Genomic DNA, 19228 nt, shown 5'->3' on the forward strand with positions numbered 1-19228 from the left:
CGTGGTCTCTGAAACCATGGTGTGCTGTCTAGTGCAAATCAAATAAAAGTAATAATTTTAGGGAGGGGCAAGGGAGGAATAATTGTCAACATGTAAGCATGTGCTTCTGAGGATCCAGAAAACTCTGTCTGCAATTGCTGTTTGTGTTTGAAAAAATAAACTGTGAAAGTTGTTTCGTTTTCAGTAGCTCTTTTAAATTCTGATTATTAGGGCTTGGAGAGGTGCCATGAGGCACACAAGCTGCAGCAGCACCTGACTAAGTATTTCACAAGTCTTTGTGTGCCAGCAGAAACAAGCACCAGCCACCAGCAAGGGAAATGAGTTCAGATTGTCAGAGGGTTGTTTCCATGAAAATTCCTGAAGTGAGAGCAGTAACATGGTGGGTTTGATGTTGCTCTTCTATGCTTTGACCATGCATTTCTTTGGAGATGCTCTTGACTATGTAAGCCTGGTTAAGTATTTACTTTCACACAACTGATGGGATTTAAAACATCCTCTTGCAGCCCCTGGTATTTCAGGGATTGTTTATCTTGTTTCACTGTTTCTCCTTCAGGCTTTCTGCTGACAAGTGGTGTTAGCAGCTTCTTGGAGGTCAGGTCCTTGCAGGAGATGGCTTGCAATCTGCATGTGATTAAATATGAATAATCCTTTCCCTGTTCAGCAAGGTAAGCACTGCTGAGAATCCCATTGAGTCTGATGTGAATTAAGCATGTGGTGTGGTATTTTCTTAGACAGGATGAGGTTGTGCACTGGCCTTGGTGATTGGGGAATCTGTAAGAGCCAGTGTTTGTTGTGAAGGTAATCATGGCCTCACACCACAGGGCGTACGTGTCTGCAGGCAAATGTGAAAGCCATGATGATTTGATGGAAAGGTATGAGGAGTTGCAGAGGTTAATCAGAAATCCAAATGCATTTGTTTGTTTGCCGTGTTTGAAAGAATTTATCTTATCTTTACCATTCTAATAATGCTAATCTGAACATGAGTAGCTGCTCTGCAGTTGTGACCAGACTATGACTGTTCCTTCTCTTCATGTGGTAATTCCTCCCCCTCCTTTACTGCCCTGTGTTAAAGGAGAGGGGGCCTTAGACTTGGCATGAGACCACTCCATGCCTATTTTAACTCTGTTGTGAAACCACATACAGTTCTGATCTCACCTGGGGGTGAGTTTTGCAATGCAAGTATGTTTGCTTTTAACCCTGGCAGAATAAAGATGCTTCAGTTTCCCAAAGGCTTCTTCTGCCAGCAGTTCAGCCACGAAGCCAGGGCTGTGTAGCTGCAGAGTGAGCCTTTGGATGGGGCTGGCAGCTGCCAGATTGCTGAGTCTCATTAAGCAAAAACCATGTCACAAAGCACACAGAGAGCAAGTCTGGACAGGAGCACGTTTTATGCATAGCTGGAGGTGACTTCTTGCACAAAATGTTCGCTCTTTTGAGTAATGTGGCTGCACCAGGTGTAAGGGAGAGCACAGCTCTGGAGTACAGCTCCAGTGCTCCCTGCTTTCTGCGAAATTCTGGATGGAAATGAAAACAGTATTGGTTTCTTTCCCTGCATCCTGTAAATACAGCTCTTGGACATAAACTAGAGCAGGGAAGTCTTCCTCTGTCTCTAGATAAAGCAAAAAAAAATCCTAGTGCAATATGCACAGCCCAGTCATTGAGGAGCAATAGGTAATACACCCACCCCTCCCCCCAAAAAACCAACACAAACAAACAAACAAAAACACAAAAAAAAACCCAAAAGCACCAACCAACCCCGTCTAAGCCCGGAGTGTCACTGCACTCAGAGCAGCCTTTTAATTTGAGAATGTTTTTGTTTCTCTTCCGCCTGCGCTGGGCGTTCACATGCGCTTCCTACCCCGGGAGTTCCTGGTCTCCTTTCCTCACTGAAACAGAAAGGATTCAAGCCAAGGGCCTGAGATGAGCAAACCCTCCCCCTTCCCTCCCCTCGGACGGTCGCCACGCTGTGTGTCCTCCCTGACCGAGGGCTTTGGGCTGGTTCGGAGCCTAGGCGTGTCCGGAGGTGCTGATGCTACTCAGGAGCGGGGGCATTGCCCACGTCCCTGCGGCCGGGCCGGCATCTCTCCGTACGCACACGGAGGCGTTTCCCGTGGATTCCCGGGAGCTGAGCAGCCCCCATTCCCGCCGCAGCGAGGGCCGGGCGGGGTCACGCTGCCATTCACCCGCCGCTCTGCTGTCGTTCACCCGCTGCCCCGCGCCCCGCAGAGCCGCTCCCCGCGTCCCCAGGGGCCGCCCCCGCCCCGCCCCGCGAGGATGTGACGCCGCCGGGGCCGCCCCTCGCGGGCGCGGCTCTGAAATAGGGCTCGGCCGCCGCCGCCGGGCAGCCGGAGCCGCGGAGCAGCGCGGCCATGCCCGCCCCCGCCGCGCCCCGCAGCCTGGCCGCTGCCGCCGCCCCCGCCGGCAAGGCCAAGCTCACGCACCCCGGCAAGGCCATCCTGGCAGGTAAGGGGCTCCCGGGGCTCTCCTGGGGACGGGGCTCGCCCCGCCGCTGCCAGCGTGGGCATCCGGCTGGGCGGAGGCTGCCGGGCCCGCCCCGGGGCGGTGGCGCTCCCGCAGGTGCTGCTCCATCCCGGGACTGCCGCCCCTCTACCGCTGCCCGCGGAAGGCGACCCCGCTGGACCGGGGTTTCCCTTCAGCCACAGCCGGGGAGCTCCCGCAGCTGCATCCCGAGCCTGGACACTGGCTGCGGGCTCCCGCTGTCCGCGGAGCCTCCAGCGTCTTGCTAGGCTGTTTGTGCACCCGATGGTCCGGCCGGGAAGCTGCTGGCGGGCTCAGACATGACGCGGGTCGAGAGGCACTCGGGGGTTCAGCAGGAGGGAGCGGAACTGATGGGAGAGGCTGGTGGCAGCAAGGGCCGCACATGCTCCCCCGAGGGTGTTGAGGGACAGGGCTGGAGCAGCAGCAGTCGTTTGTCCCTGCCCCAGCTGTGTCCCACAGGCTGCGCTGAAACAGCTCCTCTAAAGGCTGCTGGGTCCCTCCTTTGTGCCTGAGCATCAGTCTCTTGGATCAGGGCGTGTTTTCCCGTCCAGTTCTGACCACTTCCATGGGATCAGAGCAGTAAGTGCGCCGAGGGCAGCAGTAACTGCAGAGTTAACGCTCTGCCTCCTGCTTGTGGCTCTTTCGAGCTCTGAGCTGAATGGAGTCCAAGACAGTCGCAGGCTTGTTAAACTCCTTTGTAGCTGTTCATTAGCTCCCTGGTTTCTCCTGCCAGTGGCAGGACAATTCCCAGAGTGGAGATTAGCGTCTTTGTTTTGAAATGAGCCATCGTAGCCTCGACATGATTGGCATGTTTAGAGCTTTTGTGTTTTCCAGCCAATTCCCCCTCCTACGATTGTGCCTTTGTTTGTCTGTCCAGCTCCCTGCTCCCCTCAAAGGACAGAGCTCCAGCCCCCGGTAGCGGCACGGGGGAGCAGCGGGGCCGTGCCCGCACGGGGAGCGGAGCCGCGGCCGCTCCGGCTCTGCCGCCGCCCCGCCGGGCGGCCTCCCTCGCAGCCCCGGGAGAACTGGCGGAGGTGGATGCGGCCGCTGGAGCGTGCAAAGGGTGCCGAAGCCTCCCGGTGTCACGTCTCCGGGAAGGGACTTTGCCATCACTGGCCAAAGGGATGGGGCACAAGGAGGAGGCAGCCTCCAACGAGAGGGTGACTTCTCACTCAAGTGAGCCCTTCCGTGAGACCAGGCTCCTCCGGAGCTCTGTGCCCCTCTCTGCTGCCCCATCTCAAAATGGGTTGGTTTTTTTCAGGCCTCTTGACTTTAAAGGCCTTTTAAATAGGATTTAATCCAATTTTAGGATGGGAAGGACAGGATGTTTCCTTTTTCCCCACCCTCACAGTCTTTCCCAGCTTGCTGTCCATGTGCGATGAAAGCATCAGGTTGTCACTGCCTGGACCAATGTACCGGGATACTTTAATAGATCTTGTGTAGATCTGTAATCGGGATCATCAGCTTACCAGAATCAGCCTCCTGCGAGAGAGGTTGCAGCAGACTTGCAGAGGTAGAAGAAGGACTCTATTGAGATGCTGGTCTTCTCCTCACAGGCTGTAATCAGAGTAATTGGTTAATGGGCAGAAGTCCAGCCAAGCCTCTGTGGCATCTAATTGTATTAGAGAACCACAGAAATGGGAGAAAGCTGCTGTTAACTCCCTGTGCCCTGGTCTGCTCAGCCCTCCAGCCCCTGGCTGGGGGATGCAGTGCTGTTTGTGGCTGTCTCTGCTGACTTTAAGGGGTCTGCTGATGCTCTCAGAGTTTCTCATCTGACATCTGTCTGCACAACAGGGATGTGTGCTCCATGTTCTGGTGAGCTGGAGGTGTTAAGATGGAACATTCCTGCTGTGCTTCATCAGCGTGTGCTGGTGGAGCTAAATAAGCCATCATCCCTCCCTGGGTGCGTATCTGCTCCCAGACCCTGTGGGTAATTGGGATCCTCTGCCAGGGAGGCACAGCTCCCTTGGCTGCCCAGACCTCAACTGGCTGGGGTTGACTCTTTTCTGAAGAGATGCAAGTAAAGCTCTGTCTGCCAAGAGCTCTTCTCCTTCAATTGTCGCAACAGACAAAACGCAAGGTTAAAAATTAATTTGCTAATGGGCCCTCCTTTGTCCAAGCAGCTGTTGTGTGCCAAGGCAGCCCTTCACCTTGCAGTGACAGTGCTGCTGTGGCCACGTGTGGCCTGAGCACATGAAGGCAGCTCGGGCTCTTCTGCTGGATAACAACCTGTTAGCAGGTGGGCCAGGAGCCCAGCTCTGTCTCTGGCCTCCCACAGCCAGCCTTCCTGTTTTGTGCTGTGGTTTCCAAACAGCCCACCAGACTCCTGTCCCTCCCACCAGCATCCTGAAGGGCTGGGTGCTGCTGGTCTGCTGTGCTCCCAGCACAGGGCCACACTGCAGTGGGGAACTTGAAATAAAGGCAGTTAAGTGGTGAGACAGGAATGCTGGTGGCAGAGCTGGTGCCGGAGTCATCAGTCACCGCTGGGAATCCTGAGTGCTCCTTCACTGGGTTTTTGGATGCCACGTTGGCAGCTCATTTTCGTGCTGTTGGGTCAGCTCAAGTCAGCCTGCAGCGTGGGCTATTTTCCTGCCCGGCACAAATGATCTTTGCCTTGCACTCCTGCCCTCCTCTTGAGAACTTTGCTCATGGTTATTAGTGCTCATTTGATGAAAGGCTCTGCCTGCCCTCGCCAGAGTTAAGTACAGCCTTACTCTGTTTCTAGCCACCTTTGAAGCCTGGGGTCTGCTCCCTCCCACGGAGAAGCTCCCAGCTGCTCTCTGCATGGTATCTCTGCTCACCCGGGGGCTGTTGCACAGTTGCCGTTTCTACCTACACCTAATCCTGCCTGGCCAGGGAGGCAGAATGCCTGGATGTGTCCTACATGGTGCTGGATTTGGAAAGAGCTCACAGGGGTTGTACCTGCTGCCCTGGTGTTGAGTATCACTGGCCAATAACAGGGATGTGCACCAGGGTCCTAGGGGGGAGCATGGGCAGGGGAGGGGGAAGGCAGGGAGAGGGTAGGACATGAAGCAGGGTTCAGCAAGGGAGCCTAGGCTCCAGAACAAAGCAGTAATTGGAGCTTCAGTTTCCTCTTCTTTGTTAATCCTTGATATTATCTTTCTTAGGAAATGCTGTACCTGCAGAGGAGAGGAGTCAGGGACTGGGTGTGAAAGCTGAGACTTGCCTTTTGCAGAGCAAGTCTTCTTCCCCAAAAGTCCTAAGTCCATCTGGATTTCCAGGGTCATTGCTCTCAGGAGAGGGTGTGAGGGAGGTTGTGCTGCTGTGAATGGCTGTGGTCCAGCACACTCCCTGGTTTTGAGATAGATGCCTGGTGCTCAGCTGAGCCGGGTGGAGGCCAAGCACAGGCGGGGGGAAAGATTGGAGAGTGTGGAGGGAGCCAGTCCTGCCAGGTCTGCTGCCCCTCAGTGCATCCTCCTGGCTGTGGCTTCTCCCTGCAGTTGCCTCCTGTGGCTGTCATCTGTTTAGGGAGTGGGGCACAAGGACCATGCTAGCCTTGAGTGAGTCCCTGCCTGCCTGGGAGCCCTCATGGGCTGCAGTGGAAACCTGTAAGAGCCCCAAGGCTCCTGGTGGGAGGAGGATGTCAGCCCCAGGGCCAGGAAATCATCTTGGGGTGTCCCTTCAGTCTGAATAGATTCTGTTTGAGCTGAAGTTAACCCTGGGCTCTGAAATGTGAGTTTCTGAGATTTTCACATGCCTGATGTTCTGCTTGACATTCTGCAGGCAACCATTTTCTCTGGGTTGATGTAAATGATCGGAAGGAGTCGTCCGTCTTCCTGAGACGATGAGCACCATGAGCTGACAGCTTGGGGATGTTGCAGCATCTCATGGTGCTGTGTGGTGCATGGCAATGCAGCCTCCCTGCTCCTGCTTGTGCCCTGAGGTCTCAGGTCATCTCTTGACAGCAGGGATTGGTTTTTTTCGGCCATCTCTTCTCCCTCTGTGCTCCAGTGCTTGGTACAGCGGTCACTCCCCCATGCTGGGGGCTGGGAGATCAAAGCCTGTCCCCAGGGAAGTCTCAATCCTGGCAGTGGCTTCTTTGTCCAGCTATGGGGCTGTACCGGGGGAGTCATCCGACAGCCCTGGGCTCTGACATCGGCTCCCTGTTGCATGTCTTAGGAGAGTTTTTGACACTTGAAGAGTTGGTATCTGAAGTGCTGGGATGGCCAGGAGGCAGCTCATGGTGACAAACCTGGGGCCTTGAGGTGTGCAGGGCAATGGGGAGAAGGTGACTTAAGCAGGATGAAGAACCTGACAGTCCCCAAAGGTGGAATCAGCACCAAAGGCAGAGGATGCTTTAACTGTGAGCATGGGGAAATGGCTTCTGTCATTATACTCGCAGCTGAGAAGTTTAAATTGCAATAATGATTATCATATTGAGAAGTAAATGCAAAGAGTGATGAATGAGTGAGTTGTGAAAGGACAACCTGTTCAAACAGGACAGTTCCAGTAAGATTCAGGACAAATGGTTTCATCCCATCCATAGCATTATCTGCAGGACTGTTTGCACGGGGCTGTTTACCCTCAGTGGCACAGGGTACAGAGGGGCACCTCTCATGTTTGCCATTCTGTTTCACTGGGGGTTCAGACTGTCACCAGCCTGTCTGTAGCATGCTCCCATGACCAAACCAGCTGTGAATGTCTGCTTACTGCTGGGCATGCTGAACCCCTGTGCTCCCCACTGGCCTTGCCCCTGTCAGATGGGAGGGAGACCTTCCTAACCCAGCATGGGGACAGTCACTCTCTGAGCCTGCTGACCTGTTGCATGCAGGACATGTTTTTTCCCTTCTAACCAAAACACAGTTAAACTTCTGGCAGTCTGGTTTGGGGAGGCAGCCTTCCCCATCTCAGCACTGAGTCAGACTTTTGGTGGCAGAGCTGCCCCCGTGGTGGTTTTCCTCAAGGATGTGGCTGTGGATGGGTGGTGAAGGACTGTCCGTGGCCAGAGGAGGTGCCTGGGTGAGGACAGCAGTGCTGGAGCTCTGCTGAGAGCCAACTGTGCTGGAGAGTTGCAGCCCCAGCGAGGCTCCTGCCTGCTCCTGAGCCCCCAGTTTCACAAGATGGCCCGTGGTGGGAAGTGCTGGGAGTGTGGAGCTGTCGAACCCGTTTCACCGCTGCAGGCAGGCAGGGCAGGATTGCTCCACGGCAATGGATGGGTGAAGAGCAGCCTGGATGGCTGCCAGGGGGGGTTGGTCCCTCCGTGAGGGGAGCAGGCGGCAGTCTGGGCTGCAGAGACCTGTCACAAGCTGCTGGTGCTATTTCTGCCTTCCTGGTTCATAGCAGCCTGATGGTCTTTGGTTCTTGGGTTTTTTCTTCCTTATTTCCCCAGATCCAAAAGCTATATTAGCTAATTAAAAGGGCACCAAGTCCCCTTGTGAGAGTGCTGAAACTCTCAGCACTGCATCCAGGAGTTGGGCAGGATTGCACCCTGTGCCTGTAGTGGTCTGTGTCACCTGTGTCAGCTGCTCAGCTCACCCCATCCAGCTGCACCTGCTGCACGTGGGCTGGGAGCCCCCAAAATGGGGAACTCAGGGCTCAGCCTACACTGGAGCCTGTTTGTTCCTTCCCACCATCCTCAGACACCCAGCTGACAGAATGGAGAAGCTCCAGGCACAGGCCCTGGGAGAGCTCTGCTGCTTTGCTTCCAGACCCTTAGGAATAATTTCCTCTGGCCTGAAAGGATCCTAATGAATCTGAAGTTAAAAGGTGCTTTTAATGTGGAAGTCAGGTGCTGATATGTCAGCATGTGAAATTGCTCTTAAAATGGAGAGACTGAAATTGCTCCCCAGGTGCTCACTTCTCATCAGAGCTGCACAGAGACCTGCTGCTCCATCACTCTGCAGGAGCAGGATGCTTTTGCAGGCACAGCCACTTGCAGGAGTGGCAGAGAGGGCAGTGCCACCCCCTGCCTCCTAATGGCTCCCAGACAGGGCAGTGGGTGTTCACTGGGGCATTTGCCTCTGGGTAGGAGTTTGCAGAGGGTGACAGTGCCAGTCCTGGCTGTGCAGCCTTGGTTTGTGTCAGTCCTGGGGCTCCGCTTGTCTTCCCCATCACAGCTGCATCCTCCTGCCTTCAGCACTGCCCTGGTCTGGAGCTGGGTCCCTGGGTCGGGGTGGCCAGAAGCTGCTCATGGACAGTGTGTGGAGCTGAACCTGTGTGTGCTGATGCCATCACGTGTTGTGTGAGCATTGCAGGGGCAGCACCCTCCCACTGTCCCCAAAAAACCCTCTTTTCCCTCCTGCCAGCTCTCCCCAGCCGTGCCCAAGGCTGCAGGCCTGTCCTCAAAGCACGGCCTCCCCGGGCCTCTCTGCCGGGGAAAGCTGAACTTTTACTAGGAAAATTCTGCCAGGGTATTTTTCCCTTCTCTCCGTCCCTGCTGAGCCTGCAACGTCAGGATAGCTGGCAGCTGGAGCCCTTGCAGGCTTGCTGCAGGCAGGGAGCCATTCCTGGTGCAGGGAGAGGGATCCCCCCTCCGGGGGCACCTTCCCTGGGGCCGGGCAGAGCGACCTTCCCTGAAGGACGTTCCCTGTGCTCTGGCTCCTGCATCCAGCCAGCAGCCAGAGCCTTGGCCCGGCATCTCAGCTGCCCCGAGTGCTCTTTCACCTCCTGAGTGCTGCTGTTCCTGCTGACTCCGTGGTGTTGCAAGAGCTGGAGCTGCTGTGTAAAGTCCGGGTAAACAGGTTGCAAAGTCCCTGAAGCTCTGGAGAGGAAGGGGATTGGACAAAGCTGCTGCTCGTGGGCAGTGGGGTGATTTATTTGCATAGAATGAGGTGTCTGCTGGGGTAAAACTGTATGGAGAGGAGATTACAGCAGAGCAGGACCTCTGATGGGTCTTGCTTCCAGGGGGCTGCAGGGCAGGTGGCCTGTGCCACCCTCTCTCTCTGTGGCCAAAAGAAAATGGAATAAAATTGCCACAAGTCCTGGAGTGTGTCCAGAGTCCCTGCTCTCTGTGCACCTTCCCATGGGATTTTAGGCCAGAACAACACTGGGGAACAGGGAGGGGACCTGGCAGCTCGAGTGCCCTGTTCCTTCATCCTTGGCTCATTGCAGCCTCATTGCCCCAGAGACTGCCAGTTCCCAGGAACAGTGTGCTTTGCTGGGCTCCTGGGAATGGCTTTGCCTGTGGGATGCTGAGCAGAGCCTCTGCCTCCCCTGCATGCAAGTGTGACCACTGAGGCTGTAGCAGGCTGCAGGAGGTGCAGCATCTCTCCCTGTAGCATTTGGTGTGGCTGCCATGAGCTGAGGTTCTGGTTGTCCCTGGATTGCTGCTTGTCCTGGGTGCTTCCCTGCTCTCTGGCTTCTGGGTGTGCTGGGGGAGGAGCTGGTGCTGGGGGACCGAGAGAGAACAAATATTTATGGTGCTTTAAACATCCAGCACTTCAACTCTGCAGTGTGGGAGGGAGGGAAGTGGCCTTGGCAGCACTCGGGGTGTTTGTGTGGCTGTGGTGGCGCAAGGCTGGTGGCACCGTGGTGTGTGACGGAGTGGAGAGGGGCCAGCTGGTGCTCAGCTTTTTGGGGACTGGACCCAGCTGGAGCACATTGCTCCTCATTGAGCTGCTCTCTGGGGCCTGCCAGCTGCTCCTGCAGGAGCTGTTTGTCTTTGCAGGAGAAATGAGTGTTCAGCCAGCCCCCTGCCACGGGACCAGCAGTGTCTGCCTCTCTGACAGACGTGCCAAGGGCAGGAGAGGGCTGAGGGGGCAGCAGGGGTGTGCTGGGGACCCTGGGGATGGTGGCTGTCCTCCTGTGCTGCCCCAGGGGAGCTGCTGGCTGGCTGCAGTGCTGTGGGCTGGCTCTGTGTTTCCTGCCATGCCCCCAGAGCAGCGGGTGCATGGAGGCGTCAGGGCTGGCAGTGGTCACCCTGCACTGCCTCCTGAGGGGAGCCTGCCTGGGCTGGGCTGGGCTGGGCAGCTCCAGCCCCCTGAGAACACAGTGGGGAAGAAACAAGGAGCCTTTGTTTGCTGTGGCAGAGCTGGGCTGGCCTCACGCCCCATCCCCAGGGGCCGGGAGGCAGCCCAGCTGGGCTGGCGTGTCCTTCCTCGGGCACTCAGTGCCACGGTGTCCCCATCCCTGCCGTGCCTGTGGGAGGAGTGGGATGCTCTGTGAGCAGAGCTGAGCTTTGCCTTGCCCCAGCTGTGTTGAGGCTGGCCTGGCTTCTTGGCTCCCTGGGTAAGAAGTGCAGCCTGGTGCTTTTTGTGCTTGGGGGGAAAACCAACATAAGGCTGTTTAAAGATGGGTGCTGCTCTGCTGCTGGGGACAGGGCTGAGAGGAGGCAGCAGTGCTCCTGAGGATGCCAATTGCCAGTGGCACAGACAGAGGGGAGCTGGCAACACCAGAGAGATCTCTTGCATGTGTGAGGACCATGCAGAAGAAATATGACTTTGTGAGAAAGTCTGCTGGTCCAAGGAGTTGGTGCTGCTTGCTGTTGTCACAGGGAGCAGCCATGGGCCGTGGTGTCCCCTATCAGCATCCCTTCATGAGGGTACTTGGGGGGCTGCTGATAAGCAGAACTGTGCCACGTGGCACCAGCCTGTGCTTCACTGCAGAGCAGGATAACAACCACTGCACCCAGTCCCAGCCTCTCCTGCAGAGGCAGTGTGTTCCCTGCTGGGGTGTTGCTGGGGTGTCCCCTGGGCCCTGATGGGCCCCAAGCCTGGCAGTGGGGGCACAGGCCTGCTGAGTCACACCAAGGACATGGCCAGGCTGGAGGAACCAGGAGGCTGTATAGGAGACTGGGAGCCCCAGCTGGGAGCTGACCACACACTGCAGCCCAGCCTGTGGGCTGGAGCGTGGTTCACCTTCCCTGGGCAAAGAGCAGGGACATCCTCAGGATGGTGCTGACCCCAGTGGCAGCACCCTGTGCCCTGTCCTAGGCGGAGCAGGGTGTGCCCTGTGAGACCTGAGGGAGCTCAGGGTTGGCCCTGTGAGACCTGAGGGAGCTCAGCCCGGTGGTTCCCCCCAGTGCTGCCGGCACAAAGGGCTCCTGCTGCTTGGCGAGACCTGGCCACACTTTGATGCTCTGTGATCCATCGTGGCCGGATGGGCCAAGCCCAGCTCCCCCTGCACAGCTGGGTCCAGCTGCAGTGGCTCCAGCCATGCTGAGGGGAGCCCCAGAGCTGAGAGCCAGCATCCCTTGCTGCCCAGGCCATCAGGAAAGGCTGCAGCCATTGTAATCAGTGCCCAGCAGCCACCACTGTGGGAGCCCAGGGCAGCCAGACAGGTTTGATGATAATTGTGCTTCCTGCCAGCACAGCCAGGTCTGCAAATGAGCTCCTGCTGGTGTGGGCAGTGGTGCTGTGCCTGCCTCAGCACCGCTGGGTTTGTACATCCCAGTGCTGGCAGCTCACCTGGAGGTGCGAGGCTCCAGAGAGGGAGAGGTGCCTTTGAGGGGCAGCACACCAAATAGGCAGCCATGGGTGTGGTGTTTTGCCCTGCTTTCCCACCCCTTTGCCCAGTGTCCTTGACAGCTCTTGCCATGGCAGGGCAATGATGCCCATTCAAGGCACCAGGTTGGCACAGGGCCCTGCTGCTGCGTGCAGTCCTCAGGGTTTTGGTGAGGACAGGGATATCGTGTCCCAGCCCAGACCTGGCTGCCAGAGGTGCCAGGCTCAGCTGTCATGGAGCTGGGAGCAGCCATGTGGCCGTGAATGGGCACAATGCTGCTCCTGCCTTAGTGTCCCTTCCTCTCCCATGCAGGTGGCCTGGCTGGAGGGATCGAGATCTGCATCACATTCCCCACCGAGTATGTGAAGACGCAGCTGCAGCTGGACGAGAAGGCAAACCCTCCCCGCTACAAGGGCATTGGTGAGCAGCCCCTCTCTGGGTTTGGGGCTCCTGGGGAGCCTGGCTGGTGCTGGAGGTGTGGCAGGGTGGTGCTGGGTTGTCCTCGGCGTGGTGGTGACAGCAGCACCGCTGTGCTCTGCCACAGGGGACTGTGTGAAGCAGACTGTCCGTGACCATGGCGTCCGGGGGCTCTACCGGGGGCTCAGCTCGCTGTTGTACGGCTCCATCCCCAAGGCTGCTGTCAGGTACGTGCCTCCATGGCAAGGGGTGAGTGGGGGGGGACCCCCAACAGCAGCAAACAAGGGGGTGGCTTTGCCCTTGGTGTCTTCGTTGGTGTTTTACCAAAGCCATGTGGTCTCCCAGGCAGGGAGGGTCCTCTCAGAGGGTGTGCAGCTGCTCCTGGACCCAGAGCAGGGGGGTGCAGACCCCTGTCTGGGTGCCCAGGGGTTGGCACAGTGGCTCCTTTGCAGGTTCGGGACGTTTGAGTTCCTCAGCAACCGGATGAGAGACGAGCAGGGGCGGCTGGACAGCACACGGGGCTTCTTCTGTGGGCTGGGGGCTGGCATGGCTGAGGCTGTGGCCGTGGTCTGCCCCATGGAGACTGTGAAGGTGGGTGGCTGTGCCTGCCACTGTCCCCTGCCTTGGCACCCCTCACTGGGCTGGGCTGGGAGGGGACAAAACCCAGGGATGCCCTACTTTTGGGGACCCGAGGGCTGTGTGCGTTTGCCCAAGACAGTTTTGTAGGGGCAGGTCTGATGCTGGAAAGCCCTGTGGAGATCAAGTCAGGTGGCCCTGGCCCCTTCTCCACTCCAGGGAGGAGCCCCCCACCCAGGAACCATCTTGTCACCCATTTTATGAGTGTAAGGCCCACATGGCTGCTTGCAGGAGCAGTTTCCCATGTTTTCCTCTGCAAAATGCACGGATGGCCACGGGCACAGCCTTCCCAGAGCTGTATGGGTTGGCTCTGGTCTTGGGACTGTCCCTGGAACAAGGCAGGAGGTGGCTGCCAGCCCATGGGGCCATCACATCTGCATTACCTCAGCCAGGACAAGCACATCATCTCCTTGTAGGTGAAGTTTATCCATGACCAGAGCTCTCCCAACCCCAAATACCGTGGTTTCTTCCATGGCGTCCGGGAGATCGTTCGGGAACAGGGTGAGTCCCAGGAAAGTGGCACCCTGACTCCCTGAGTACTGCCATGCTGTGGGGATAGGGTGGGAGGTGGTGGATGGGCACAGGCTGGGACAGGTGGCTTGGGGAGAATTTTCTCTGCCACTTGAGGCTGGTCTCCCCTCCAACACCCTCTCCTTGCAGGACTGAAGGGGACCTACCAGGGCCTAACTGCAACCATCCTCAAGCAAGGATCAAACCAGGCCATCCGCTTCTTTGTCATGACCTCCCTCAGGAACTGGTACAAAGGTATGGTGCCCTTGGCCCCCCAGGCCACCCTGGCTGTGCCTCTGGCTCCCCAGCCACCCCTGGGAGCTGGGATGGTCTTACCTTCCACACACCCCCTATTTCTCATGGCTCAGTCACCTGGAATGGAGGAAAATGAATACTGGGGTGGGGTGGCACCAGCTTGTGGGGCTGATGGGTCCTAGTGCTGGAGCATCACTTTCACACCCACCCTGAGCCCCACAGTGTGGTGTGGGCTCTGTGGGGCAGGTGCTGCTGGACAGTCCCCAGCTCAGCACTGCCTCCTGACCACAAACAGCCAGACCTGGGACCTTCCTTCCATGCTCCCTCAGGAATGTACGTGGGAATCCCACCACTACTCTGCCCTGACCCTCTCTTCCTTCCTAGGGGACAATCCCAACAAGGCCATTAACCCCTTCATAACAGGGGTGTTTGGAGCCATTGCTGGAGCTGCCAGTGTCTTTGGCAACACTCCCTTGGATGTAGTGAAGACCAGGATGCAGGTACAGTGCCAGGGCCTGGTGTGGGACTGCTCTGCCTGCAGCAGGCTGGGGGCACCCCCTGCCTGGGAGCTGTTTGCTGCAGTCCCTGGGGCAGGCACACAGTGCCATGAGATTTGGTTTGGGAGATGTCTGGGATTGCTCCTGAGCCATGGGGAGAGTTTGCACGGAGGTGAGGACATCCCTGTGGCGACTGATGTCCTGCAGCAGTGGAGAGAGATCAATTCCTCATGGCACACCTCTGCCTCTCCCCAGAAATCCCCCAGATGCATCCCTGGCTCTGGCCTCTGATCCTGCTTTTCCCTTCCCACAGGGGCTGGAAGCGCACAAGTACAAGAACACCTGGGACTGCGCCTACCAGATCATGAAACACGAAGGGCCCCTGGCGTAAGCTCTGCCCGGGGGGTGGCTGGTGGGGAGGATGGGCAGGGAAGGGGCTGTGAGGGGACCCAGCCCCACGGCCCCCCTCTCTATTCCTGGCAGGTTTTACAAGGGTACAGTGCCTCGCTTGGGCCGTGTGTGTCTTGACGTGGCCATCGTCTTCATCATCTACGATGAGGTGGTCAAACTCCTTGACAAGGTGTGGAAAACGGACTGAGGGGCCGGGCCAGGCAGCCCCCACCTCCTGTGCCCCGCAGGGCTTCAGCTGGAGAGCAGAGACCAAACCCACACCCACCTGAGGCACTGCTGGGGCCAGGTCTGCCCTGCACACCCCAAACCTGGCCACCTTTATCTTTAGGAACAGGCTCTGGAGCAGGTTAAATTACTAGTTGTGTGCTGAAAGGAGCAGGGAGGAAGCTGCATCCCACCATCCCAACCCCTAGCATCCCTGTCATGCCCATCCCAATCTCCTGGTGACACTTTCCCCCAGCCCCACATGAGCTATGTGTACTGATTAACCAAACTGAGATGTCCCCTTAACAGTGGCCTTGGGGCTCCCAGCAGCCAGGAACTCCTGACTGCCTCAGGAGCAGCTCTTTTGGGGGTGCTGAGAGCCCCCTCAAGCCATGTGGGTGCAATGCCAAACTGTACATCACAAGCTGACAATGGGGCTGATATCATGGCAGGGTCACAGCTGCTCTTGGAGGGGGCCCAGCAGCCCTGCACCCCCTGGGATGGGAGAGCAGTGACCCCAAGCTCCCTCCTCCCTCCCTGCCAGCACCAAGACCACCGGTGTGCAACATCCCATCCCATCCCGGGGATCCTGCTCAGCCCCGGGCTGCTGAGCAGCAGTTGCCCAAAATTGCACATGCACCAGGCCTTTAGTTCTGCTCACTGTGGGCTGGGCTTGGGGTGAGCCGGGTGCCCCCTCAGCTGCCGTTTACAGCCGAGCCGTGCATGCGAGCCGGGGCAGGAGGTGCAGCCCCAGCCGCAGCCTTGGCCCCTCGGCCAGGGGTGCAAACCCCTTTCTTCTGCCACATTCCCCGCATCCGCCCTCCCGCCGCATTTCTGTGGTGCCGTAGGTGATCCCGTAGCTTTTGGAGCTTTAGAGCTTCACGCTGACTCACTAACACCCATGGCCGTGGGGCTGGAGCCCTGCCCTGCCCGTGCCAGGCTGGCCCCACTGGATTTGTGCCAAATTTCTCCCTGAGGGAGCTGGGGGTGCCAGAGCCAGGGCTCAACCCATCCCTCCGCCCCCTTGTAGCCAGCGATGAGCTCAGCCTTAACACTGGAGGGTGAAGGAGGAAAGCCTGGGCACGGTTTACCTGCGGCTTTTGGCTCTGAAGCCAGTGAGGGTTGCATTAGTTTTGTTTTTTTTTATTGTTATTCTGTTTTACATTCGCAGTTTGAATAAAATCAGTCTGGCTTTAGCGGCTGCGTTGGCGTCCGGGCTGTGCTGAATGGGCAGCGAGTGGGGGACGGGGCTCTCCTTCATGCCAAGATGGTGCTCCTGGGGGAGCATCAGCTCCAGCCCAGCGGTGCCCAGTCACAGATGCTCCCAGGCAGGGTTGTGTTGTCCCGTTCACGGTGCTTTATTAATAATCCTGGTTAATTGTATGAAGTCCTTGCCCTGCCATGGAGCCGAGGGGCGGTGGAGCAGAAGGGAACGGGCTTTGTCCCCCCGCCCAGCCCGGGGGCGGTGCGGCAGGGCCGAGCTCCCACCCGCACAGCCCTCGCTCCTCAGCCAGTGTCGGCTGGAGCGGGGCAGAGCCCTCGTCCCGCGGGGCTCGCAGGCTGCCGGTGCCATGCGGGGCCCGCTGCTCTGGGTGGGCTGGCTGCTGGCCACCGGCTGCCTGCTGGGAGCCACGGGCAGCTGCCGGCACCGCTGCTGCCCCGGCAGGAACAACGCGTGCTGGGCCCCCGGCGCCCGCCGGGCTCGCTGCTACTGCGACTCGTACTGCCAGCGGACCGGAGACTGCTGCCAGGACTACCCCACCTCGTGCCGCCGTGCCGGTGAGTGCCCAAGGGGATGGATGGCACCGGCCCGACCGCGGCTGGGGACACCGGCCTGTGCTGCCGTGCTCGGCAAGTGTTTGATGGTACCTGGTAGCCCCCTACTTTGAGTGATAACAGGATGTGTGTGGGGATGCTGGCTGCGCTGGATTTGTAGCAATGTCCCAGTTGTCCCCTTTTTGCCGTGCTGACTGTCTGGCTGTCCCCAGTGCAATGAAAGCTCGAAGGAGTGGCCTCTGCTCTGCAGCTGATGGTAGTGCTGTCTCTGCAAGCCTGAGTGGTCAGTGTGGGACCCAGCAGGACAAACCCCGGTGTCACCTCTGCTACTGTCACAAGCAGTGCCTTGCACAGGGACGAGGGAACGGGGGGCTGCACTGAGGGTGCCAAATATGGCTTGGGGAGTGCAGAACCAGCTTGCCCGGGGGACCCAAATCTGGGTAGGCAGGCTCCGGCCACGGCCCCCTGGACAATTGCAGCAGTCAGCCCTTCCTAATCTCCGCGGAGATTAGCAGGGTCCCAGCTCAGCGCGATGCACACAGCGATAAAGTCCTGCAGAAGCAGCTCACAAAGCCCTGCACCGGCAGGGGTCAGGGGAGAGGGGCTGCTGGCCCTTGTACTTCTTCCCCTCTCCCCATCCCCTGTGCTGCATCTCCCCTGCTCTGCTCTTTCCGTTGTTCATGACACTGAAACTCTTTGTTTTGCCTCTCCTCGGTCCCTGGCAGCGGTGGGCTGTGCCGTGGGGCCCTGGGGGCCGTGGAGCGGGTGCAGCTCCCCGTGCGGGGCTGGCAGCAGGGCCCGCAGCCGCCAGGTCACGGTGCCGCCCCGGCACGGCGGGGATCCCTGTCCGGACCTCAAGCAGCGCCGCGGCTGCCTGGGGCAGCACCCGACCTGCGGCACGGCCCAAGGTAACGGGGTGCCTGCTGCCCTCCTGCTGCTGTCCCCGAGTGCTGCCGCCCCGGGGCGTCTTTAATCACCCCCCTGCCCCTCACAGCTGCTCTTGTGCCAGAGGTAGCCAAGATTCTCCCCAACTCCTTCAGCCAGAACTTCAGAGATCCCTGGCGAAGAGCTGGGCTGCCACTGCCGGAGAAGCCCTCTGGGTACGTGTGGGGTCGGGGCCCCTCTGTAACCCCCGTCCCCTAAGCCGGGACCCCTCCTGCACCCTCTGCAGCCATGGCCTCTTTGCACCTCCAGACCCAGGGCCTTTTTGCTTCCCCCAGCCATTGCTTTTCTCCCTGCCCCAAACCACGGCCCCGTTGCACCCCCATACAAAACCATTGCCCTCTGCACGCCCCACAGAACCACCATCCTCCTGCCCTCCAAACCCGGATCCCTCTGTACCCCCCAGAGCCATCACCCTTCCCACCTCCCCAACCGAGCCCCCTCTGCCACCCCCCAAACCCACATCCTCTTTATACCCCAATCCATCAAGAACCCACCCCAATCTCTGCCCTACCTCCCGACCACCATTTTCCCTCTTTTCTCCTCCCCAGCTCCCCCCTGCCCAGCTCCTGCGGCTTTTTCCGCCTGACCCAGGTGGGGCTCCCGTGCCGCGGGCGCGCCTGGAGCCGCCGGCTGCAGCGGGACAGGCAGGTCTGTGTGGAATGCCGGGGGAATCTGCCCCACCGCCGTCCCCACTGCACCGGACACGGCCTGCAGGGAGCCAGGTATGTGCTAATCTGTGCCTCCCCACCGTGGGATCTCTCCTGGAACATCTCTCCCTGTCTCTAAGGCATTATCCCTTCATATTCTAATTATAATATTTGTACACAAGGCTGTAATTATATTAAAATATGCCACAATGTTATAGTATACCATTATATTACTAAATGAATCAATAATATGTCCTATAAACAGAGATTATAATATAAAATTAAACATATTTAAATAGAATAGAATATCTCTGTTAGAAGGGACAGACAATGATAATCTAGACCAGCTGCCGTTATTATATATGTAATATAAACCCATATATAAAACTATATTTGATTTTTTAAAATTGTATTTATTAATGGCACACCCTAGTTCTGACTGCTTTTCCCTTCCAGGACATTTTGGGTGGCTGCTTCTGTGGTGGGGTGCCAGGGCTCATGGGTGCAGGAGGGCCTGCAGGAGGGCTGTGTCTGCTCCCCCCCAGCTCTCATCTTTGTGTAGGGAAGGTGAGCTGACCCTCCCCATGGCACCACTCCTTGCTGGGGAGGTGAGGGATTAAATAAAAATGTGCTCTGTTTCATAATTTCACCTTCCTGCAGGTTTGCTGTTCACCCTCGGTGCCAGCTCCCTCTGTTTTCCATTAAATATTTTGCTGAAGAATGGAAAAACCCTTCTTATAAAGACTAAAAATAAGGGAATTGCTGAAGTGTGGTGATAAACGGTAGGAGGACAGCATGATGAGGTAAAGTCTGGGTGAGAAGACGATGTGGCAGTGACATGGTGTGATGATGTCACACTCAGCCATGACATCATACTTTACAAGCTGCAACTGGCAAGCAACGTGAGGATGGAAGCAGCATCCATCCTTTGTCTGAGCTCACTCACTGCAGTCTCAGGTGAGCCATGCAGGACAGTTCAGCCCTGCTGGGCTTTGCAGAATTAAACAGACACCCAAAGTCCGCACACAGGCG

At 57.8% G+C, this 19228-nt stretch overlaps 2 protein-coding genes across 2 annotated transcripts; both read left to right on the forward strand.

The window, feature by feature from the left end:
- The first annotated feature begins 2291 nt into the window (after positions 1–2291).
- Positions 2292–16029, forward strand: SLC25A1 (solute carrier family 25 member 1). Its single transcript, XM_059485366.1, has 9 exons — positions 2292–2460; positions 12211–12318; positions 12443–12542; positions 12768–12906; positions 13368–13452; positions 13612–13716; positions 14101–14216; positions 14527–14600; positions 14697–16029. Exons 1-9 carry the CDS (start codon positions 2367–2369, stop codon positions 14809–14811), a joined length of 936 nt encoding a protein of 311 aa, XP_059341349.1. The 5' UTR covers positions 2292–2366; the 3' UTR covers positions 14812–16029.
- Positions 16030–16399: 370 nt separating this feature from the next.
- On the forward strand, positions 16400–19065 carry LOC132081480 (somatomedin-B and thrombospondin type-1 domain-containing protein-like). Its single transcript, XM_059485240.1, has 6 exons — positions 16400–16607; positions 17330–17512; positions 17599–17704; positions 18098–18271; positions 18653–18763; positions 18857–19065. The coding sequence occupies exons 1-5, from the start codon at positions 16400–16402 to the stop codon at positions 18756–18758; spliced, it is 777 nt and encodes a 258-aa protein (XP_059341223.1). The 3' UTR covers positions 18759–18763; positions 18857–19065.
- The last annotated feature ends 163 nt before the right edge of the window (positions 19066–19228 follow it).

Source organism: Ammospiza nelsoni, chromosome 18 (genome assembly GCF_027579445.1).
Source record: "Ammospiza nelsoni isolate bAmmNel1 chromosome 18, bAmmNel1.pri, whole genome shotgun sequence".
Taxonomy (NCBI): Eukaryota; Metazoa; Chordata; class Aves; order Passeriformes; family Passerellidae; genus Ammospiza; species Ammospiza nelsoni.